This window comes from Salmo salar, chromosome 01 (assembly GCF_965601325.2).
Source record: "Salmo salar chromosome 01, fSalSal1, whole genome shotgun sequence".
Lineage (NCBI taxonomy): Eukaryota > Metazoa > Chordata > Actinopteri > Salmoniformes > Salmonidae > Salmo > Salmo salar.
In genome coordinates this window covers 140,070,135-140,092,790 of record NC_138291.1, presented here as the reverse complement: position 1 = coordinate 140,092,790, position 22,656 = coordinate 140,070,135, and the positions used below count along the sequence as shown (strand labels likewise).

The following is a 22,656-nucleotide window of genomic DNA, read 5'->3' as shown; positions in this document are numbered from 1 at the left end:
CACACACACACACACACACACACACACACACACACACACACACACCACCCCCTGGACTGGCTCACAGGCCTAGACCTTAAAGGCCCAAACAAAGATATTTCTCAGTTAAAACATGATTAAGATTGGAAAAAGACTGGTCATGGTTATTCGCTAGCAACATAGAGTACATAGAAACAAGTTAAACGTTGGGCCTGACATGAGTCGTTTCTTCCTGATTCAGGGTTGAATTCAGGGCTAATCTCTCCAGAACGACCAGGTAGTAAGAAGAGGGGAAAGACAGGGAGAATTAGATAGAGATATACACTGAGCACTGAGTATACAAAAGATTAAGAGCATCTGCTCTTTCCATGACATAGACTGAAAAGCTGAATCCAGGTGTAAGCTATGATTCCTTATAGATGTCACTTGTTAAATCCAATTCAATCAGTACAAATGAAGAGGAGGAGGCTTGTTAAAGAAGGATTTTTAAGTCTTGAGACATGGATTGTGTATATGTGCCATTCAGAGGGTGAATGGGCAAGGCAAAAGATTTAAGTGCCTTTGAGTAGGTGCCAGGCGCACCGGTTTGTGTCAAGAACTGCAACAACACTGCAGGGTTTTTCCCGCCCAACAGTTCCCCGTGTGTATCAAGAATGGTCCACAACCCAAAGGACATCCAGCCAACTTGACACAACTGTGGGAAGCATTGGAGTCAACATGGGCCAGCATCCCTGTCGAACGCTTTCGACACCTTGTAGAGTCCATGCCCGGACGAAATGAGGCTATTCTGAGGACAAAATGGGGGGGTGCAACTCAATATTAGGAAGGTGTTCCTAATTTTTGGTAGACTCAGTGTAAATAGAGAGAGAGAGAAAGGCAGAGAGAGTGCACGCCTGAGAGAAAGAGAAGAGAAAGAAAGAGCGCAAGAGAGCCAGGGTCTTGTTGGCAGAGCCAGTCAACTAAGGCTGTGTCCCAGAGCCATATGGAAGCGTTTTGCTTCCCCAGTCATGCCCCGTCGGGTTTAACAAAAGTGGCGGCTAGTCGGCTACCACATGCACTGCTTTTGGGACTCACTTCAATATATATATATATATATATATAATTTTTTTATGAACTCCTGCAAAGAGGCCCCAGGCACTTCATATAGAGACCGGATTTAATCAATAGGAATGGTGACGAGGTGTTGAGCTCAGATCTCTCCCTGGTGAATGCTGTGGAGGTGAGAGGGATTGATATATAGCTATATATAGCTGTATCATGGGGTCGATATACAATAATGGATAATGATGTGGTAAGTATATACCGGTGTTGTAAAAACTGTCCGCACTCAACCAAACAGTCCGAGTATTTCTAGAAAGATTTCCAGGTTTATTACCCTCTCCTTTAATGGACGGGACCAAATTACAGTTCCCTCTTCAATTCCCATCCTGTCATAGTAAATATACATTATGATTTGAGATCTCTCGTGAAAACACCTCAGACTGATTACGTCACTTGATGCTGAGGAAAATGGAATGTTGTCTGGTCGCTTGGCAACTACGGGAAACAATTGCCTGGGAATATGGTAAAGAAGTTGTGTAGATGTGAAAAATAGTTTTTCCGCGAGATTCCTAATTTTCGCAGTCGTCTCACACTTGACTTTTAACGTCTCTACCTGAGACCTGCTGGATAGCACCCACGACCATCCTTCAGTTTTATCCCCTGCAGTTGAGCATAAAGGAATTACTCAGCGGGCCAAACAATAAAAATACACTCTTGTGGTCTGAAACAATATCTCAGAGAGAAAGGGGGAAAGAAAGAGAGAGAGACAGAGAGGAGAGATTCTTCAACAATGCCCCCTTTGTCCTGGCCCAACACTGTACTCTACCTACCAGCCTTCTCTTTGACTCTGTGCCAACACAAACCACGGTGCTGGGGTACAGGCCTACAGCCAAACAATCTACGCTTGTGTTTAATATACTACAGTCTGTCTGCATCGGCCTACCTGTCAGTCACATGCACACACGCACGAGCGCGCGCGCACACACACACACACACACACAGCTGACTGGCTGGGCCGGGGCCGAGTCCTTATCCCATTGGGTAATTGAGAGGTAACACAACACACTGCTAGATAACAGTTTATGATAAGGCTGGTGCTGTGTGGTAATCAGCAGTGGCATTGAGACAAACATGTCACATGCTTTTAAAAACACTGCGTTTCCTCCACCAGTAACTGATTTTGGACAACCACCTTGAGGTTACAAAAACTGTCACAGCCGTTTTCCCTGCCCGGCTCGGTCTGTCTGTCTGACTCTCTTTCAGTCCTGTTTGCTTGCTCTCTCTCACAGTGTTGGCAGAGTGATGTTTGCCTCTACTACAGCGGAGTAAGGCATGTGGTGCGGGTGACAGCATTTCTCTTCCACCTAGCGGGACCTGGCTGCAGTGGACAGGCTGAGTTCATTGATGTGGGGCCAGTGGCCCGAGGTGAGTGTGTGTTAGCAGCGAGGGGGGTTCTGCTTGGCTGAGAGGGTGTCACTAGTCCTCATCAACACCTTAGCATGGTGATTCCTCATGAGACTAGAACAACAACAAAAATACCATGATTTGGGGGATTTTCACAAAATGTAATCCATAGAACGGTCCTTTAGAGGAAGGAATGTTGACATTTTTGGCATTTGTATCTTAAAGCCTAATTGAGAAAGAATGAATTGAAGTTTTGTGACAACATTTGGAACATTTGTGACATGTTGGCCTTACCCAGGCCTCCTTTAAACACTCCATGATGCTAAATCTGTAGGTACTACAAAGCAAACATTGGTGTCATATGAAGCTTAACTAATATGAGTAGTATTTAGACTTCAATAACAATTTTCTTACATGCATTTATGAATATTGAAAAACAAACATGAATCGAAAACACCAAATCTTAGATTTGGCCATTTAAAAAAATATATATATACATTGTTGAACATAATATACTCTACGGGCATATCAACATTCCACAGTGGGATCTCTTCTACTTTTAGAGTTATGATCCAATATGTAAGCATTAACAACAGCGTGAATGTCAAAATGATCATCCTCTGCTGGTGATACAGGATGTGCTATGATACAAGTTAAAGGAGGGCTGTGATTGGTTACATTGTCTACGATGCCAATTTTTCTGTATAAAAATGGGCCATATCTTTAAAACTAGCAGAGATCCCTCACTGGAACTTTGATATGCCAATAGAGTCTTTTATTTTATTTTTTTCTAAATCTCTAAAGGCATATGTCTAAATTGCTCATGGTATATGTTAAATATTCATGTGAATATTTCTCAATATTAATTCATTAATTAATGTAAGAAAATTGTTATTGAAATAAAAATACTACGCATATTACAGAGCAAGAGGTAAAGCTTCATATGACACAAATGTTTGCTTTGTAGCACCTGCAGACGAAACGTTATGGAATCTTAAAAGATGCACTTTGCAGAAATCACTATGCCATTTCCTGGTTTCAAAAATTATAACAGTTCGCTTAATTTTAGTTTTGTGACAATATGAAATATAATTTCCATAACCAAAGATATTGTACTTTCAGCTGGGTTTCAAAACCGTAGGTAAAAGATGCAAAACTTAACTTAAGAACGGGAAGCATAGAAATAGCACACATGAACAGATTCACTGCTTCTTAGACTTGTTTTCAATGAGAATGGCAGATCTATAACACACATTTCTATGTTACATATTGCAGCTTTAAAAGGAGGCCTGAGTAAGGCCAACATGTCACAAATATACCAACTTTAATACATTTTTCCACAATTATGCTATAGATACAAATGTCAAATATATGTCAACAATCCTTCCTTCAAAGGACTCTTCTATGGATTACATGTCTTGAAAATCTAAAGAATCATGATCATTTTTTGTTATATTTTCATGAGGAATCACCCAGAATAAGTACCTCCGACCCTCTGATTCATTCATTCATTCATTCATGGTCACCAAAAGTAATTGCAATTAAAATGTATTTTACAACAATCAGTGTTTAATCAGAGATGGCGTTTGCCATTGTAATTATCTTGTCAAGACTGTACTTAGCTACAGTAGTGAGCGAGGAGTAAGGAGTCATTGTTGAGTTATCAGTGTTGGTATGTAGCCTACGATATAGCCAGTCCATAGGATTAATGATGGCCATTACTTCAAAGCCGCTGAATCACACTGCTCTATCTCTACGACGAGGTCCTTTAGTATGTTCAGTCATACTGCATCGTCACGGTTATCACAAGATACCTTTGAAAACCTATCGGAACCAATTGAACGAAAAGCTCTGTCTCTTTTATCACGGATTTCCTTGTGAACTGAACCAACCTGTCAACTAGCTGGACATTGAGTTGGGGCTTTTAAAGCAGTACTATATCCAGTGCATAGACAGACTGAGCTCCCTTGTCTATGCAGTGCTACATCGCCTCCCCATGGCCAGTCTAAAGAATTACAACTACTGTACCACTGATTTGACGTCACTTTCTCTTGTACGCTACTGCCACCTGTTGGACACCAAGTCAGGTTTCTAATCAGAGATGTGGTAAACACAAAAAGGGGCCTAAACTCAGAACACTGACGAACGATTAACGTAAACGATAACAACGCTATTAGATTAAACAACATTCCCCAATTAAAAAGGTGCATAAATGGCCGTATGGAATGGATGGTATGTCATTTTAGCGTAATCTACCTGCGGTTGGCCCTCTTTCCTCTGTCCTCCTCGCTGGGGTCAGTACTCTTCTTCTCGTCCTCCTTCATCTTCTTCAGCTTCTTAGAGATCCTCTCCCTCATTTCCTGCCTCTCATCAGAGTCATACTCCTCTTCGTCACCATTCGCATCCCCCTCCGCAGCCTCATCATCCTCACCCTGAATACGAGAGAGAGATGAGAGAGAGAGAGGAGAGAAGGCATGAAGAACACTCAAGAGAAAAGGTGTTTCCCAAAAAGCGGAACGGAGTGCATTATAAATGTGGTGCATGGTGTGTTGATTGAACAGACCACATGAAGGAATAAGAGCATACCTCTGCTGCTTCTCCAGCTCCACCTTTGGCTTTTTTCCTTCAAACACAAGACAAATAGATTCAGAAAAACATGAATAATATATTCATTCATTCATTCATTCTCCAAACAAGATAAGTTGAGGCAGCAGAGCATGGTGTCTCTACGGTATCTTAGTGTTTACTTGTTGACCGCTGGGACAGAGCTCAGCAGCGGATCATCCTTCAGCAGGTCATGACTGCTTTTGCTTTTCCCCTTCAGTGTCTGGATGAAAAGAAACAATGTGTGTAATGTATCTGGTTGACACTGATGGCGAGTTTGATTTGAAGTGCAGAATAACAATAAGACTGCTCATGTTCTAATTACCTGGCTGACTTGAGTTACCATTTCCTCTTCCTCCTCAGCTTCCTCTCCAAATGACAACAGACTGAAGTTCCTGACAAAATAAATAGGTCCAGAGTCCGACTGTTCATAACTACAGTACCACGCTTCCGAGTCAGAAACAGATTGAGAGTGAGGAGCAGAGAAAGTGTGTATAATAGTCAATTAAACACTTACTTTGTTGCTTTGGACTGAGATTTCTTTCCCTCTTTTTTGTCTTCATCCTTTTTGGATTTTTTTCTTTCACGTGGAATGATGTCATCAAAGGGAGAATGTAACACCTGCAGAGAGACATTTAAAAAAACGTAAAGTAACAAGAGTCTGACAGAATTGGTACACATGCAAAACAAATGAATGGTTAAAGTGATCAAATAATATTGTGTGACGTAAACCCATAACAAGACATACATACCTCAGTGGTTCGTATCTTGTGTGGATTTAAAGGTCTTTCCTCCTGATCACATTCCACTTCGGATAACCTGAGCATGTTGTACACTGTATCACCTGTCACCTGCATTGGGGAAAGGAAGATGAACTTACAGGATAAATGCTGCATACTAAAAGCTTCCCAAATATAAAGATGCATTGATCTTCTTTTGGCGTTTTACCTTTCCAAAGATGGTGTGTTTGTTGTTGAGCTCATCTGCCCGACCCAGGGTGAAGAAGAACTGGCTACCATTGTCATGGGGCCCTGCGTTGGCCATGGCAACCAGACCACGTCTGTTGAAACGCAGTCTGGAGTGGAACTCATCCTGGGAACGGGGGACAGAACCAACAGCAAAACAAGAATCAGCTCCACTGTCTCATTGTTAGTGGAAGTCTGAAACCGTAGTAATGGGTGAGCTGACAAAGGTTCCATGTAGAAAAGTTGAGTTTATGTCTAGCCTATACATTTTTGGGGTGACCATGATGCGAGATAATAAGGTGATGGAGACAGTGAAAGTTAACCTTGAACGGGCGTCCATAGATGGACTCTCCCCCCGTCCCGGATCCTGTGGGATCTCCTCCTTGGACAATGAACTCTGGCACCACTCTATGGAATGGTGTTCCATCATAGTAGCCTGTGGAAGAGAACAGTACATATTTACAATAAGCTGGTGTGCAATGTGAAATGGTGAGTATACTAATCTCTTGAGGACAGACTAAACAAAATCGGACAGAATTCCACAAGATTTTTGTTCTGGGTTAACCAAGATTTTGACTATACATTATAAGTACATCAGTATTGTTGAGTGACCTTGCATTTTAACCTGCTATTGGATATAAATCAGGCACTCAGTCCTTACCTTCCATGCATAACTGGACAAAGTTTCTGGCGGCCTTGGGAGCCTCTTTGGACCACAGCTCAATGTCGATGTCACCAGCTGAGGTCTTGATCAGAACCTGAGAAGGTAGAAGCATATCACTTTATACCAAGGCCACATGTCTGCTTGGCAGAACGTTAACTAGCCAGCTTACTGTATTTCGTGCAGACTGATCTTCAGAGGAACTAATTACAGGACCCCTGGCAAGCAAGCTCGCGCTCACCTTTCCGTTTGTTGGAGGCTCTTGAATGTAAATGTTGCTCATTTTGTCGTTGACGTTAACGGACAACTCGACACCGAAAATCTGTTATCTATCTTTTCAGCAGTATAAAAAAATATTTTTTTTCCTAAAATGCAGCACTAAGTACTTCGCAAAGACTGCAAATTAGAGATTAATATCTAAATGTATCACAGACACAGTTTACTGAACCGCCATGTTGTTAAACCATGAATGCTTTGTTTACCTCGAGGCAATGGGGTGTGAGCGGCATTTCCCAAGTCGATGCATGGAAGCAGTTTCCCTAATATTTGTTTGATGGGTGATATGTCAAATATCAATGAACTTGTTAAATATGTGTATGAAAATATATCGTAATTAAACATATGTTAAAACATTGATGGATTATCATTTCCATATACACCCCTAAAATGTGTGGTTTGGTCCGTGTGTTACATTGCAATCAACCCCGCCCCCCTAAAACGTTATACAGAACATTAGCTAGCTAGCTAAAGGGAGGCTGACGAATTTATCTCGAGAAAACTCTAGTTATGAACGTTTTCTGAAAAGATAAGAGAGTCAGAAATATTAGTATGTGCGAATTATTTCTCAAGCAGTTGGTCAAATCAGCTCCAAATGTGTTTAAAAAAAAGATTTTACGAAAGATGGTACTAACCATTTTATGTTTCCTATCGGACCTGTTTTGTAGAGGACCCACAGGGAAGTGGTTCGAAATTTATCAACGCAACAAGATTTCTTTTTTGCAATAAAGTGTGATAATGGCTGCACCAGGTATGTTTGATCTAACATAAAACTCCTCAGTATTAATATTTTAATGGAAATTGGAGGTAGCTAGCTATAACTATCTTATAGTTGCCTTTTTGGCAGAACTTATGGACTGCTAACTAGCTAGGTTAGCTAGCCTAGCCACTATGATCCGATTGGCTAGTATGATTGTGTTCAATGTTTTAAATAGCTAGCTAGTGTTATTTTGATATGATTTTGTGTATGGCATTTAAGTCTCTCCATTCGTCTGATAACGGCTGTGTTATCTCAATGTGAATCATATACACTGAACAAAAATATAAACGCAACATGTAAAGTGTTGGTCCCGTGTTCCATGAGCTGATATAAAATATCTCAGGAATGTTCTGTACGTACAAAAAGCTTATTTCTCTCAAATTGTGTGCACAAATTTGTTTACATCCCTGTTAGTGAGCATTTCTTCTTTGCCAAGGTCATCCATCAATCTGACAGGTGTGGTATAATAAATAAGCTGACTGAACAGTATGATCATTACACAGGGGCACCTTTGGGGACAATAAAGGGCACTCTAAAATGTGCAGTTTTGTCACACAACGCCACAGATGTCTCAAGTTTAGAGGGAGCTCTCAGTTGGCATGCTGACTGCAGGAATGCCCACTAAAGCTGTTGCCGGAGAATTGTTCATTTCTCTACCATAAGACACCGTTTTAGAGAAATTGGTAGTCTGTCCAACCAGTCTCACAACCGCAGACCCGTGAATGAATCGTCATTCTAATGGAATCCAGAGAGAACAAAACCCTGTCCTCAAACATTTTCATTGTGTTTAGTCTTCATAATCATCCTTCAATTTTGTATTTATTTATTTATTTTTGCTTTTTTTTGTGTGGGCGAGCGGTTTGCTAATGTCAACGTTGTGAACAGAGTGCTCCATGGTGGCGGTGAGGTTATGGTATGGGCATAAGCAATAGACAAAGAACACAATTTGCATTTTATCGATGGCAATTTGAATGCACAGAGATACTTTGACGAGATCCTGAGGCCCATTGTCGTGTCATTCATCCGCCGCCATCACTTCATGTTTCATCATGATAATGCATGGCCCCACGTAGCAAGGATCTGTACACAATTCCTGGAAGCTGAAAATGTCCCAGTTCTACCATGGCCTGCATACTCAGACATGTCACCCTTTGAGCATGTTTGAGATGCTCTGGATTGACGTGTACGACAGCGCGTTTCAGTTCCCGCCAATATCCAGAAACGTCGCACAGCCATTGAAGAGTGGGACAACATTCCACAGGCCACAATCAACACTATGCGAAGGAGATGTGTTGCGCTGCATGAGGCAAATGGTGGTCAGACCAGATACTGACTGGTTGTCCGATCCACGTCCCTAACTTTTTTTTTTAAGGTATCTATGACCAATAGTCATGTGAAATCCATAGATTAGTGCCTAATATATTTTTTTTCAATTGACTGATTTCCTTATATGAACTGTAACTCAGTAGTCTTATACATTTTTTTGAATAATGCGTTTATATTTATGTTCAGTATAAGAAGGAATCAGAATATACAGGCCTATGTTTTTGCGAGACTTCAACAAAGCAATAAATTGTCCCATTTCACAATGAATACATTTTTCACTTCATTTGCAGGTCCCAATAAGGACAACATCAGAGCTGGTTGCAAGAAATGTGGTTACCGTAAGTCATCTTTATTGCTTATATGATGTCTCTAGTCCAACTCTACATATTCAAGCCTTGTGAATACAGTTCCAGAATGTTTCTTGTTGTCCCCTGACCCCTTAGTGTGCCATAATCATTCTGTGCTAGATACACTTTCATTATTAAGTACTTCCCTTCTTCACTCACTTTTGTACTCTGGTCATTTTATCAGCGGGCCACCTGACGTTCGAGTGCCGTAACTTTGTGCGTGTGGACCCCCGGAAAGACATTGTCCTAGATGTAAGCAGTACAAGCAGCGAAGAGAGTACAGAGGACGAGCAGGAGGATCTGCCGAATGACAAGCTGGGTCGGGGTGGAAAAGACTCAAAAGGTCAAAACTTATTTTACATTTTGGAATCTTTGCTCAGCATGTTGTTAGAATGAACTGAATTCCAACTGGTTATTGGTACAGACATGAATGCCATTCTGGACATATGGAACAAATCTAATGAGCCCAACTACAGTCCATAAGCAACCAAGGCTCTTCATCATGTACTCTCTGATTACTACCTTATTGATGCCTGGCGAGCTCATAACCCTAAAGCAAAAGAGTACACTTGCTATTCAAACAGGCACAAAACATTCTCCCGAATCGATTTAGTACTATAACGTGCCTACGCTTTCATTTTCATTATTCGAGAAAATAGAAATTCGACATATGAGCATATCTGATTGTCATGCTTGCTACTGCCAGATACAAATTCCAGACTCTCCTACAAGAGCCACAAGATGGCGCTTTAATATTCCCTAACGACAAAATCAACACCATCTATACATAAATATTTACATTGTTAAACATTTAAAAAGTTAACCTCTTTAGATAAAACTATACTAAATATAATCACGTCACCAAATAATTGATTAAAACACTATTTTTGCAAAGAAAGTCTACAGTAGCCTCAACAGTACTCCGTAGGGTAGCACCATGGTGTAGCCGGAGGACAGCTAGCTTCCGTCCTCCTCTGGGTACATTGACTTCAATACAAAACCTAGGAGACATGGTTCTCACCCCCTTCCATAGACTTACACAGTAATTATGACAGGCTGGAAGATGTCCTCCAGCCTATCAAAGTTCTTGCAGCATGAACTGACATGTTGTCCACCCAATCAAAGGATCAGAGAATTAATCTAGTACTGAAAACATAAACTACAGCTAGCTAGCACTGCAGTGGTATAAAATGTGCTGAATAGTTGACTGAAAGAGAGAGAAAGACAATAGATGAAAGGTTTTGAACAAATTAATTTCTTCCAAAATGAAGGAGAAGCAAGAGAGAGTTAGAGAGAGAGAGTCATTATTTTTTCAACACGACACTGGAATTCTTCCAAGTCAAGGTAAGCTTTTGGTATTACTCATTTATTGCCACCGGGTCCCGCCTGTGTAACTGCTTACTGACTGTACATTCATGTTACTGTATGATTGTAGTGGGTTTACTAACGCTTTAGTGATATTAGCTACGCTGACTATGACGTTATTTTAGCTAATATAGTGACAACGATGTAGGCTGTGTGCAGTGGTTTGGCTTGGAAAGGTATTTTTGCCTGGTCACATACAGCTGATGTGTTGGGCATTGAATTCCACAAGCGAAGGGAAGAGGTGAGAGTAGGAGAGCGCATAGATGCGAGAAGGAATACAACGTGGCTTCTATGAAAGTGAACTGTGTTTACGTGTGAAGCAAGCGGAAACCAACGGGGATAAACATACCTGAATTTGTCCAATAGAAGCTCTCGTTTGCAACTGTTGGACTAGTGATTACACCCTATATCAGCTAGATGCATGACCAATTTGAAACTGAATTGAATGAATTCGTAATTATTAACAAAAATTCAGTCGAGGATCCTCACATTTTATGGGACACCATCAAAGGCGTTATTAAAAACAATACAACTGCATTTGTATCTGAGTTTGCCATCCATCGAGTTAGACTCAACCATTAAATCCATGGTAATTGACCCAGTCATCTACTGGCTAACAAGTTTTGCAGTAATGATCAATTACTGGATATTGCAACGATTGAATCTGAATCAGGTGAATTACTATCCGAAGCCAAATTAATCAACTAAAGAATCTCCCGTTTCTATAAAGAATTGTACACCTCTGATTTGTAAATCCACACCAAGCCAGATTGATTCCCGTTTAAAGGATCTAAGAACTCCTCTTCTCTCAGTTGAGGAAGCCAGGCATGCTGGGAGCCCAAATCTCTTTCCATGAACTTAAAAGGGCATTAGGTAACATCAATAAAGGCACATCACCTGGTTGGGATGGTATTCCTCCTGAGCGCTATTAAAAATGTTGGAACCAATTAGGTCCACTGTTACTTGAAATGATTAACACAGTCGTTTACAAAGATTCATTTGTAAGGGATGTAAGAACAGCACTAATTTCCCTTATATATATTTTAAAAAAAGGTAAGGATGCCACCCAGTCTTCTCATTTGCTAAACATAGATATGACATTTTTTCAAAAATTCTGTCGTCCTGTCTTGCTACTTACCCAAATTGGTACATCCGGACCAAATATTATCCTAAGGTAACATCTGTCGTCTATTACATATCTTACATGCTTCATCATAAAACAGCCCAAGGAGCTTTGGTTTATCTCTTGATGCAGAAAAAGATTTTGATAGACTAGAATGGTCATATCTTTGTGACTTGGCTCGAATTTCATTAATATGACTAAAATACTAAATGCCAATCCCTCAGCCATAGTAATAACAAGCAATACGTGCTTTGTTCTATTCAGTATAACTAGAAGTTGCAGGCAACGTGATCCCATCTCACCTGTGCTATTCTTTGTCTATGGAGCCCCTGGCCCAGGCAATTTGACAATCTAAAGAAATTACACCAATATCTCAAAATTCTACGGATCACGTCATCTCATTTTAAGCCAACTTAATTTATCTCGACAGTGTATTTCAAATCCCTACCAAACACTTTGAAGAACATAGACAAATTTAGCTCCATCTCAAGTAAAATACATCTAACAAAATCTGCCCTACTGCCTCTCAAGACCCCGATGGAGGACGCCATCTCTATTTATGGAATCCCAATATTTTCCCATTTTAAATATTTGGTTTTAGATATATTTCCTTCCTTAGATAAAACCATTGCCAGAAACTTTAACAGAAAGCTCAAATCAATTAATTCTGACCTTAGTAGATGGACTAACATCCCGGTTTCTTTAACCGGCAGAATATCTCAAATCAAATTTTATTTGTCACATGCATAGAATACAACAGGTGTAGTAGACCTTACAGTGAAATGCTTACTTACAAGCCCTTATCCAACAATGCAGTTCAAAAATATTTACTAAATAAACTAAAGTAAAAAATTCTATGAAAAGTAACACAAAATAACCATAACGATGGTATATACAGGGGGTCAATGTGCGGGGGTACAGGTTAGTCGAGGTCATTTGTGCATGTAGGTAAGGGTAAAGTGACTATGCATGGATAATAAACAGTGAGTAGCAGCAGTGTACAAAACAACGGGGGGGTGTCAATGTAAATAGTCCGGGTGCCCATTTGATTAATTGTTCATCCGTTTTATGGCTTGGGGGTAGAAGCTGTTAAGGAGCCTTTTGGACCTAGACTTGGCGAGCCGGTACCGCTTGCCGTGTGATAGCAGAGAGAATTGTCTATGACTTGGGTGGCTGGAGTCTGACAATTTTTGGGGCCTTCCTCTGACACCGCCTAGTACATAGGTCCTGGATGGCAGGAAGCTTGGCCCCAGATGTACTGGGCCGTACGCACTACCCTGTGTAGCGCCTTACGGTCGGATGCCGAGCAGTTGCCATACCGGATAGTGATGCAACCAGTCAGGATGCTCTCGATGGTACAGCTGTAGAGCTTTTTGAGGATCTGGGGGGACCCATGCCAAATCTTTTCAGTCTCCTGAGGGGGAAAAGGTGTTGTCGTGCCCTCTTCACGACTGTCTTGGTGTGTTTGGACCATGATAGTTTGTTGGTGACGTGGACACCAAGGAACTTAACTCTCGACCCACTCCACAACAGCCCCGTTGATGTTAATGGGGGCGTGTTCGGCCCTCCTTTCCTGTAGTCCACAATCAGCTCCTTTTGTCTTGCTCACGTTGAGGGAGAGGTTGTTGTCCTGGCACCACACTGCCAGGTCTCTGACCTCCTCCCTATAGGCTGTCTCATCGTTGTCGGTGATCAAGCCTACCACTGTTGTGTCGTCAGCAAACTTAATGATGGTGTTGGAGTCGTGCTTGGCCACGCAGTCGCGGGTGAACAGAGAGTACAGGAGCGGACTAAGCACGCACCCCTGAGGGGCCCTCGTGTTGAGGATCAGTGTTGTAGATGTGTTGTTGCCTACTCTTATTGTCAAAATGAGTATATTGCCACGGCAGAATTTCAGAAGTTTCTATGCTTCCCTTGTCTCACACTTCTGGCTATTGTGAAAAAATCCATAGTGCGGTTTCGAAATGTATATGGAAAGGTAAGTGATCCCGGATAAAATGATCCAATTTACAAAGAGGGAAAGACGTAGGAGAATATCCGTACCAAACTTTAAATTGTATTTCCAGGCACTAGCATTTCGTCTCATCCTAAATTGGTTTAGATGTTATTCTTCCGGCCCCTGGCTGAGTATGGAGAGAAATACAGTGTATCCTATTGCCCTGGAAGAGGTGCTCTTCACTGATAGACTATATATACAAAAGTATCTGGGCACCCCTTCAAATGAGTGGATTCTGTATTTCAGCCACACCCATTGCTGACAGGTGTATACTTTCAAGCACACAGCCATGCAACCTCCATAGACAAACATTGGCAGTAGAATGGCTCAGTGACTTTCAATGTGGCACTGTCCATAGAGCTGCCCTGGTCAACTGTAAGTGCTGTTATTGTGAAGTGGAACCGTCTAGGAGCAACAACGGCTCAGCTGCGAAGTAGTAGGCCACACAAGCTCACAGAATGGGACTGCCGAGTGCTGAAGCTCGTACGCATAAAAATCGTCTGTCCTTGGTTGCAACACTCACTACCGAGTTCCAAACTGCCACTGGAAACATTGTCAGCACAAGCAGTGTTCGTCGGGAGCTGCATGAAATGGGTTTCCATGGCCGAGCAGTTGCGCACACAAGCCTAAGATCTCCAAGCGCACTGCCAAGCGTCGGCTGGAGTGGTGTAAAGCTCACCGCCATTGGACTCTGGAGTGATGAATCACGCTTCACCATCTGGCAGTCCGACGGACAAATCTGGGTTTGGTGGATGCCAGGAGAACGCTACCTGCCTGAATGCATAGTGCCAACTGTAAAGTTTGAAATGTTGACTCGAATGCTGACCACAGTTGTGTCAAGTTGGCTGGATGTCCTTTGGGTGGCGGACCATTCTTGATACTAACGGGAAACTGTTGAGGATGAAAAACCCAGCAGTGTGTCAGTTCTTGACACAAACCGGTGCACCTGGCACCTACTACCGCACTTAAATCTTTTGTCTTGCCCATTCACCCTCCGAATGGCACACATACACAATCCATTTCTCAATTGTCTCAGGGCTTAAAAATCAGTCTTGAACCTGTCTCCTTCCTTTCATCTAAAGTGATTTGAAGTGGATTTAACAATTGACATCAATAAGGGATCATAGCTTTCACCTGGATTCACCTTGTCAGTCTGTCACAGAAAGAGTGTTCTTAATGTTTTGTCTGCTCAGTGTATATGTACCTATTTTAATGTTTCTTTGCTTTTAGGCACAAGGGGAAGGAGTGGTATGAGAAGGATTTTTCTGGGGGGGTGGGAAGGGGTGGAAAACATGGTTTCTGGGTGGGGGGGGCGGGAGGTGGTTGGTTGGAGGGAGACATGTTGATTGGGGGAAGGGGGTAAAAGGCAAGTTTCCCCCCCCTTTTTTCTCTTTACTTACTACATTTATTACTTTTTGGCTCTGTGATGCGAGCTAACCATTTAAAGTAGATTAGTTTGTATATTGTGCATAAGGCCCCCCCCAAACTAGAAAATATTTTTTTTAATAAAGGTTTGGTCACAAAAAAAAGGTCAATACAGTACAACCGGCAATAGTTATTTTATAACAGACTACTTAGCACTCCTCTGGTCACTGTTATAACAGGCTCTGCTGTGTTACTATGTTATAACAAAGTTATATGACCGAGTCCCTGCTTAGTTGTCTGTCAATCCTTGGCTTCCATGAACTGTGTTGCTCTCACTTTTATTCAAGTGTTTTGTCTGAATGATTTTGTGTATTTGTCCTGATTTGCTGTAGATCCCCAGGAGGACACCAGGAAAGTTAAACACAAGAGGAGGAAAAGTAAAGACAGGAAGTCTGATAGAAAGAGGTACGTCACATTCTTTTTATTCCAGTATATATGAGAAATAATTATGCATAGTGCTATTGTATGTTTAACTGTGGATGGTGCAATCTTCTGTAGGTCTTATTCATCGAGTGACGAAGAGGAGAACAAGAAGAGAAAGAAACACAAAAGCCACAAGAAAAAAGGCAAAAAGGAAAAGAAAGAAAAGAAGGAACGTCACAAGAAGAAGCAGAAGAAGAAAGATGAACCTTCCTCGTCTGACAGCTCCAGCGGATCCTCGGACACTGATTGAGAAGACGGAACGTTTAGGGACAGATTGCACTCGTCATTTTCCGGAGGAATCGAGCTAAGACATACGATTGTATTTAGATACACTTTACCTTAAGATATTATTCCTTTTTCTTAAACTTTTCTTTTCTATATCCTGTGGAAAGTAATAGGTGCAGACACTGAGTATATCTGGCCCTTGTGTGTCACAGAATCAAGGACCATCTGTAAGGCTGGTCAATATAGCCTCTGCTACAAATGAAACAATGGACCTAGATTTACTGTCACTTGTTTGACTTTGGTGAATACTGAAAGGTTTGGATGGAATTTGTTTTTAAAGGTATTATATAGATTGATAAGTGTCTAGATTTTACAATTTATTAGTGAACCATCTGAACTTTTTATTTTCCAAGTGTTGATCTTTCAAGTTACCAGAATGGGATAGGCAGATGTAGTAAGCAAGTCATTTCTGTATTTTCCATTTTTAGGAAGGTATTAAGGTGGTAATGCTTCCAGATTTGATGTCATTCATTTAGTAGAAAACTTTAATAAAACAATCCTATTACATTTCTGTGTCTGAGCTCCTTGAAGTGAAAGTGATTTATTATTTTCAATATATGATGGGAAAATATATTTTGCTGTTTGAGAAATGCATAGACATTGAGGAATTGACTTGTTTTCAATCTTATGATATTCAAGAAATGGCAAATAGCACGTGCATCTCTCTCCATCCTACACACAATACCCCTGGTGTTTTGCGGGTACTATTTAATGAAGCTGCCAGTTATGGACTTGTGAGGTGTCTGTTTCTCAAACTAGACACTAATGTGCTTGTCCTCTTGCTCAGTTGTGCACCGGGGCCTCACACTCCTCTTTCTATTCTGGTTAGAGCCAGTTTGCGCTGTTCTGTGAAGGGAGTAGTACACAGCTTTGTACGAGATCTTCAGTTACTTGGCAATTTCTCAGTAATTTCTCGCAACAAGAATAGACTGACAAGTTTCAGAAGAAAGGTCTTTGTTTCTGGCCATTTTGTGCCTGTAATTGCTTCAGGTACTCAACTAGTCTAAAGAAGGCCAGTTTTATTGCTTCTTTAATCAGACAATTGCAAAAGGGTTTTCTGATGATCAGTTAGCCTTTTAAAATTATAAACTTGGATTAGCTAACAACGTGCCATTGGAACACAGGAGTGATGGTTGCTGATAATGGGCCTCTATACACCTTTCCAGCTGCAATAGTCATTTCCAACATTAACAATGTCTACACTATTTCTGATCAATTTGATGTTATTTTAATGGACAACAAATTAGCTTTTCTTTCAAAAACAAGGACATTTCTAAGTGACCCCAAACTTTTGAACGGTAGTATATATATATATATATACCTCGCATGCAACTAAGACTAAGCAATTAGCTTATTTAAATATGTATGACTTCATAAAGATAATTAAAATATACAAACAAGCATTAGGCAATTAATTGATGTTGACCAGCAAGAATTGGTCTGAGAATTGTCTATATCAAAGGCAGATATAATTAACATTGTACATACATGGCATACAGCCTAAGTTACAAGCATTACAAGGCATATAAATCCTAAAGTTAGCTTACAAGACAAAGCATGAACAAAGAGATGCCTAGGAAATGATAATTGATCATACAACCTTCCTCCATGGACTGGATACAGGACAAGAGAGAACAAAGGCATTTAATTCCTGAAGGTGTAAGCTTCTCAACCCCAAACCAACAACCGTTGACCAATCAAACGATAAGTTGACAGTAACCTGACCACCAGGCCCAATCTCCACAGGTTGTCACAGCAGAATTCCTGAGAGGAACATGAAACCCCTTTGTCTAGAGTCATTGAGAGTTCCCCCTGTACAGATACAAGTTACCACAGTGATTGCACATACATATAGATAGCATTATTGTTATCCTCTGTGAACAAGTTTCAGGTAGATACCAGACATGGGAAACTATAATATTATTCTATCACACATTCAATAGTCAGTCCTCTGGATACGGTAACAGAGATACAGTTTGGCCCCTCAGAGGGGGAATGGCTGACGAGTCCTTGGGCATTGTCCTTTGTGCTTTCCTTGTGTTCCTGGACTATTTGCCATGTAGTTCCAGGTGACAGAGAGCACATAAATTAGGGCCGAGCCTACACTGCCACCAGCGCTCATGAGCTATCTAGCGTGCTCTGAACACCTGTGTGTGTAAGCCAACTGGAGGCACACACAGCTTGTGATCTGTGCAAAACTGCATGTTTTTTTTTATTTGAAAGATTCTTTCTCACTGATATGAAAGATAAGGGGCATTTATAATGAACAAAAATGTAAACGCAACATGCAACAATTTTACTGAGGTACAGTTAATATAAGGAATTCAGTCAATTGACATAAATTCATAAATGACCCTGGCAGGTAAATAAGCCAGATGTGGTCTGCGGTTGTGTGGCCGGTTGGACGTACTGCCAAATTCTCTAAAACGACATTGGAGTCGGCTTAAGGTAGAAAAATTAACATTCAATTCTCTGGAAACAGCTTTGGTGGACATTCCTGCAGTCAGCATGCCAATTGCACACTCCCTCAACTTGAGACATCTGTGGCATTGGGTTGCGTGACAAAACTGCACATTTTAGTGGCCTTTTGTTCCTAGCACAAGGTACACCTGTGTAATGATCATGCTGGCTTAATCAGCTTCTTGATATGCCACACCGGTCAGGTGGATGGATTATCTTGGCACAGCAGAAATGCTGACGAACAGGGATGTAAACAAATTTGTGCACAAAATTTGAGAGAAATAAGCTTTTTGTGTGTATGGACAATTTCTGGGATCTTTTATTTCAGCTCATGAAACATGGGACCAACACTTTACACGTTGCGTTCATATTTTTGTTCAGTATATATCAGCGTATTTTTCGAAAACCAGTTTGAAAGCGATGATTATTGCCGTTTCTAAACGGATGAATAGTGAGATGCCGTAGGAAGATTTGAATAGCTCAGTAGCCTACAGAGTATTATGACAACAATGCATGTTTTGTTAACTTTCAAATGTACAGTAGTAATGGGTCCATGTAGAATAAACAACCCTTTACATAATACCATAGAAGCAGGGGTCTGCTAATATAACAATGTGCACCTTTCATTCCCAGCCGATACAGACACTGTGCCTATCGGCATTTTGTCTGGTGGTAATGGGGCTACCTTGGTAAACATGTCAGTGGTCATACCTTCCTGTGTGGTGTCCCGTATACAACAGGAGTTCCCTGATCCTGGTGCAGAATACACAGGGTTTCTCCCTCCCATATTGACTGATACCATTCAATTCAATAATAAAAAAAGACAATACAATAAACGTTTAATGCCGAATGGTAGGTCTCTCTCCATTTAGAGACATCAGTATCAAGCCGTCTGTCAGTCTGGACTTCATCTTGCAAGTCTCCATGTGCTGGTTCCATACATGTTTCTGTGAACACAGTCACAGTTCTAATACCAATGGCAGTTAGAATAGGTAATATCTGACACAAACAGGTACTTTGTTGAAGTTTGAATAAGTCAGACTAAACCTATATAATTCTGTTGTCCCCATCGACAACCGTTGGTGAGCAACCAAGAGGTGAGGCTGGAGGTAAGGTCTTTGCCAGAGCCCCATTGATGGGTATAGCAGTGTAGATCAGCTCCTGGCCCCTCATCAAAGATACTAGTCGGTCACACACATACACACACAGAGCACTGATCACATTATCAATGGTGGTTATGATTAGCCTGGTGGAACCAACCTGATCGCCTTTCTATTTCACTTCAGATATCATCAAATGTGAAGTGAAATAGAATGGTGAACACAGCGATCAGGCTGGTTCCACCAGGTATACCCATGACGTTATTTGCATCTAAGTGGAAATTAATGAACAAATAAGGTCAGTTTACATAAATTATGTTTCACAATTGGGTTATCAAATGTGTCAAAGTAATGACGTGGGTTACTTTCTGTATTTGTAAAAATGATGAGCCTGTGAAAGCTGTTGCGGCTGACGGATGAAGGTTGCTGGCTGGATACTTGCCAACATGTGGATGACTGTTCCATTCATAGGAATGCTCACAGTTCACCCCTTTGCTGAATGTTAGGCTGCAGACCGAACATCTCTCGAACAACTGCAGCAGGCAATCTTATGAGATGGTGTTGACCAGAAGGGCCTTTGACAGGGTGATTTTCACATAACGCGCATTACCTGTTGTTGATGAAGCCGTCTGCATCATCAAGGCAATAACTCGGGTCATTATCAGAGGCCTCATGATGGCGTGTCCATTTCATAGGAGTCGAGGGAGACTGGCAACAACAGAGGACGTGTCACAAGGGTACTTGTGTCGCATGACACTTTTATTCCAAGGTCTTGCCTGACAAGTTGTGAAAATAGCAAGTAAATAGTGAATGAAATTAATTTTGGAGGTGGCTAAACCATTGCAATCACATTGCTGGACATGTTATGATACCCACCTTTGCTCCTTCTGGTAGTTCCCGGCATCCATTCATTCATGACCAAGGGGATCAGTCTGGCACCCAACGGTATACTTTGTTAAACAGAAAAACAGGGTCAACGATTGTCATCTTTCAATTATAAACATAGTTTGAGAAATAACGTATAATCTCATTTGGAAGCTTATTATATGCTTTACAGATGTAAACTGACTGGCTCCAGATTGGATTAGATTCAGGCCTGTGACGCCGTTGCTCGCTAGTTGGTAGCTCGCTAGTTGGTAGCTCACTAGCTAACGTCAGCTATGCTAGGAACGATAATGATCTTGCTACCGGTATACTCACCACCACTGGGGACCAATGAACTCCAACGACCTATTCTGCGTGATGGGGTCCTTAGGCAGGGCATGCAAACCATAGTTGTTGGCTGTGCATCCTTCTAGAAGCATGCATTGCATGGTCAATAAGGAGCCTTTTGGTTCTAGACTTGGCGCTCCGGTACCGCTTGCCGTGCGGTAGCAGAGAAAACAGTCTATGACTTGGGTGACTGGAGTCTTTGACAATTTTTTGGTCTTTCCTCTGACACCGCCTAGTATATAGGTCCTGGATGGCAGGAAGCTTGGCCCCAGTGACGTACTGGGCCATACGCACTACCCTCTGTAGTGCCTTACGGTCAGATGCCAAGCATGTTCCATACCAGGTGGTGATGCAACCGGTCAGGATGCTCTTGATGGTGCAGCTGTAGAACTATTTGAGGGTCTGGGGACACATGCCAAATCTTTTCAGTCTCCTGAGGGGGAAAAGGTGTTGTTTTGCCCTCTTCACGACACTCTTGGTGCTTTTGGATCATGATAGTTTGTTGGTGATGTGGACACCAAGGAACTTGAAACTCTCGACCCGCTCCACTACAGCCCCGTCGATGTTAATGGGGGCCTGTTCGGCTCACCTTTTCCTGTAGACCACGATCAGCTCCTTTGTCTTGCTGACATTGAGGGAGAGGTTGTTGTCCTGGCACCACACTGCCAGGTCTCTGACCTCCTCCCTATAGGCTGTCTCATCATTGTTGTGATCAGGCCTACCACTGTTGTGTCGTCAGCAAACTTAATGATGGAGTTGGAGTCGTGTTTGGCCATGCAGTCGTGGGTGAACAGGGAGTACATGAGCGGACTAAGCACACACCCCCTGAGGGTCCCCAGTGTTGAGGATCAGCATGGCATACGTGTTGTTGCCTACCCTTACCACCTGGGAGCGGCCCGTCAGGAAGTCCAGGATCCAGTTGTAGAGGTAGGTGTTTAGTCCCATGGTCCTTAGCTTAGTGAGGAGCTTTGTGGGCACTATGGTGTTGAACGCTGAGCTGTAGTCAATGAACCGCATTCTCACATAGCTGTTCCTTTTGTCCAGGTGGGAAAGGGCAGTGTGGAGTGCAATTGATATTGCGTCATCTGTGGATCTGTTGAGACGGTATGCGAATTGGAGTGGGTCTATGGTATCCGGGAGCCTTTCAAAGCAATTCATGGCTACCGACGTGAGTGCTACGGGGCGGTAATCATTTAGGCAGGTTACCTCCTCTTCCTTGGGCACAGGGACTATTGTGGTCTGCTTGAAACATGTAGATATTAAAAACTCGGTCAGGGAGAAGTTGAAAATGTCAGTGAAGACACTTGCCAGATGGTCTGCGCATGTTTTGAGTACACGTCCTGGTAATCCATCTGGCCCAGCGGCTTTGTGAATGTTGTTTAAAGGTCTTGCTCACATCGGCTACTGAGAGTGTTATCACACAGTCGTCCAGAACAGCTAGTGCTCTCATGCATGTTTCAGTGTTGCTTGCCTCGAAGCGAGCATAAAAGGCATTTAGCTCATCTGGTAGGCTCGCGTCACTGGGCAGCTCGCAGCTGGGTTTCCCTTTGTAGTCCGTAATAGTTTTCAAGCCCTGCCACATCCGACGAGCGTCAGAGCCTGTGTAGTAGGATTCTATCTTAATCCTGTATTGACACTTGGAGTAATCTAAACCCAACCTTCATTTACTTGTTGGGCGCGCACTGAGGTTTCAAACGCCGTTTTAGATGAGACTGCCTTTTTTACCAAAATTATCCTATTTACACTTTGTAGTAAATTTTTACTCTGGAATAAATGTTTCTGACTCATATCGATGCCACATAGTCTATTTTCAAAGGGTTTAGTTGATTTTTAGGGGCAGTCACTCTTTAACGATTTTAAACTTCAATGGGGCGACTGTCAGTGTTGGACGGATAGCAAGGACC

General features: G+C 41.9%; 2 protein-coding genes across 3 annotated transcripts in view; one reads left to right on the top strand and one right to left on the bottom strand.

The window, feature by feature from the left end:
* Positions 1-7,306, bottom strand: part of cwc27 (CWC27 spliceosome associated cyclophilin) — a 56,397-nt gene extending 49,091 nt beyond the window's left edge. Inside the window, exons 1-10 of one of the 2 annotated variants that reach the window (XM_014126933.3) lie at positions 7,137-7,306; positions 6,655-6,751; positions 6,317-6,429; positions 5,977-6,120; positions 5,781-5,879; positions 5,546-5,649; positions 5,354-5,423; positions 5,172-5,251; positions 5,011-5,047; positions 4,681-4,856 (exon numbers count right to left, since the gene is read on the bottom strand). In XM_014126933.3, coding sequence (XP_013982408.1) covers positions 4,681-4,856; positions 5,011-5,047; positions 5,172-5,251; positions 5,354-5,423; positions 5,546-5,649; positions 5,781-5,879; positions 5,977-6,120; positions 6,317-6,429; positions 6,655-6,751; positions 7,137-7,163 — 947 coding nt within the window. In that variant the 5' untranslated portion in view covers positions 7,164-7,306. The other variant, XM_014126923.3, reaches the window with a different exon arrangement.
* A 69-nt stretch (positions 7,307-7,375) lies between these two features.
* Positions 7,376-16,487, top strand: srek1ip1 (SREK1-interacting protein 1). The gene is made up of 5 exons (XM_014126946.3): positions 7,376-7,681; positions 9,307-9,354; positions 9,548-9,706; positions 15,605-15,677; positions 15,771-16,487. The coding sequence occupies exons 1-5, from the start codon at positions 7,669-7,671 to the stop codon at positions 15,943-15,945; spliced, it is 468 nt and encodes a 155-aa protein (XP_013982421.1). The 5' UTR covers positions 7,376-7,668; the 3' UTR covers positions 15,946-16,487.
* The last annotated feature ends 6,169 nt before the right edge of the window (positions 16,488-22,656 follow it).

What these genes read in the sequence shown, in the direction of transcription:
- srek1ip1 (XM_014126946.3), top strand. An exon ending in GGGTGGAAAAGACTCAAAAG is followed by an intron (nt 9,707 to 15,604) that starts GTCAAAACTTAT and finishes GATTTGCTGTAG; the next exon opens with ATCCCCAGGAGGACACCAGG. An exon ending in AGGAAGTCTGATAGAAAGAG is followed by an intron (nt 15,678 to 15,770) that starts GTACGTCACATT and finishes AATCTTCTGTAG; the next exon opens with GTCTTATTCATCGAGTGACG.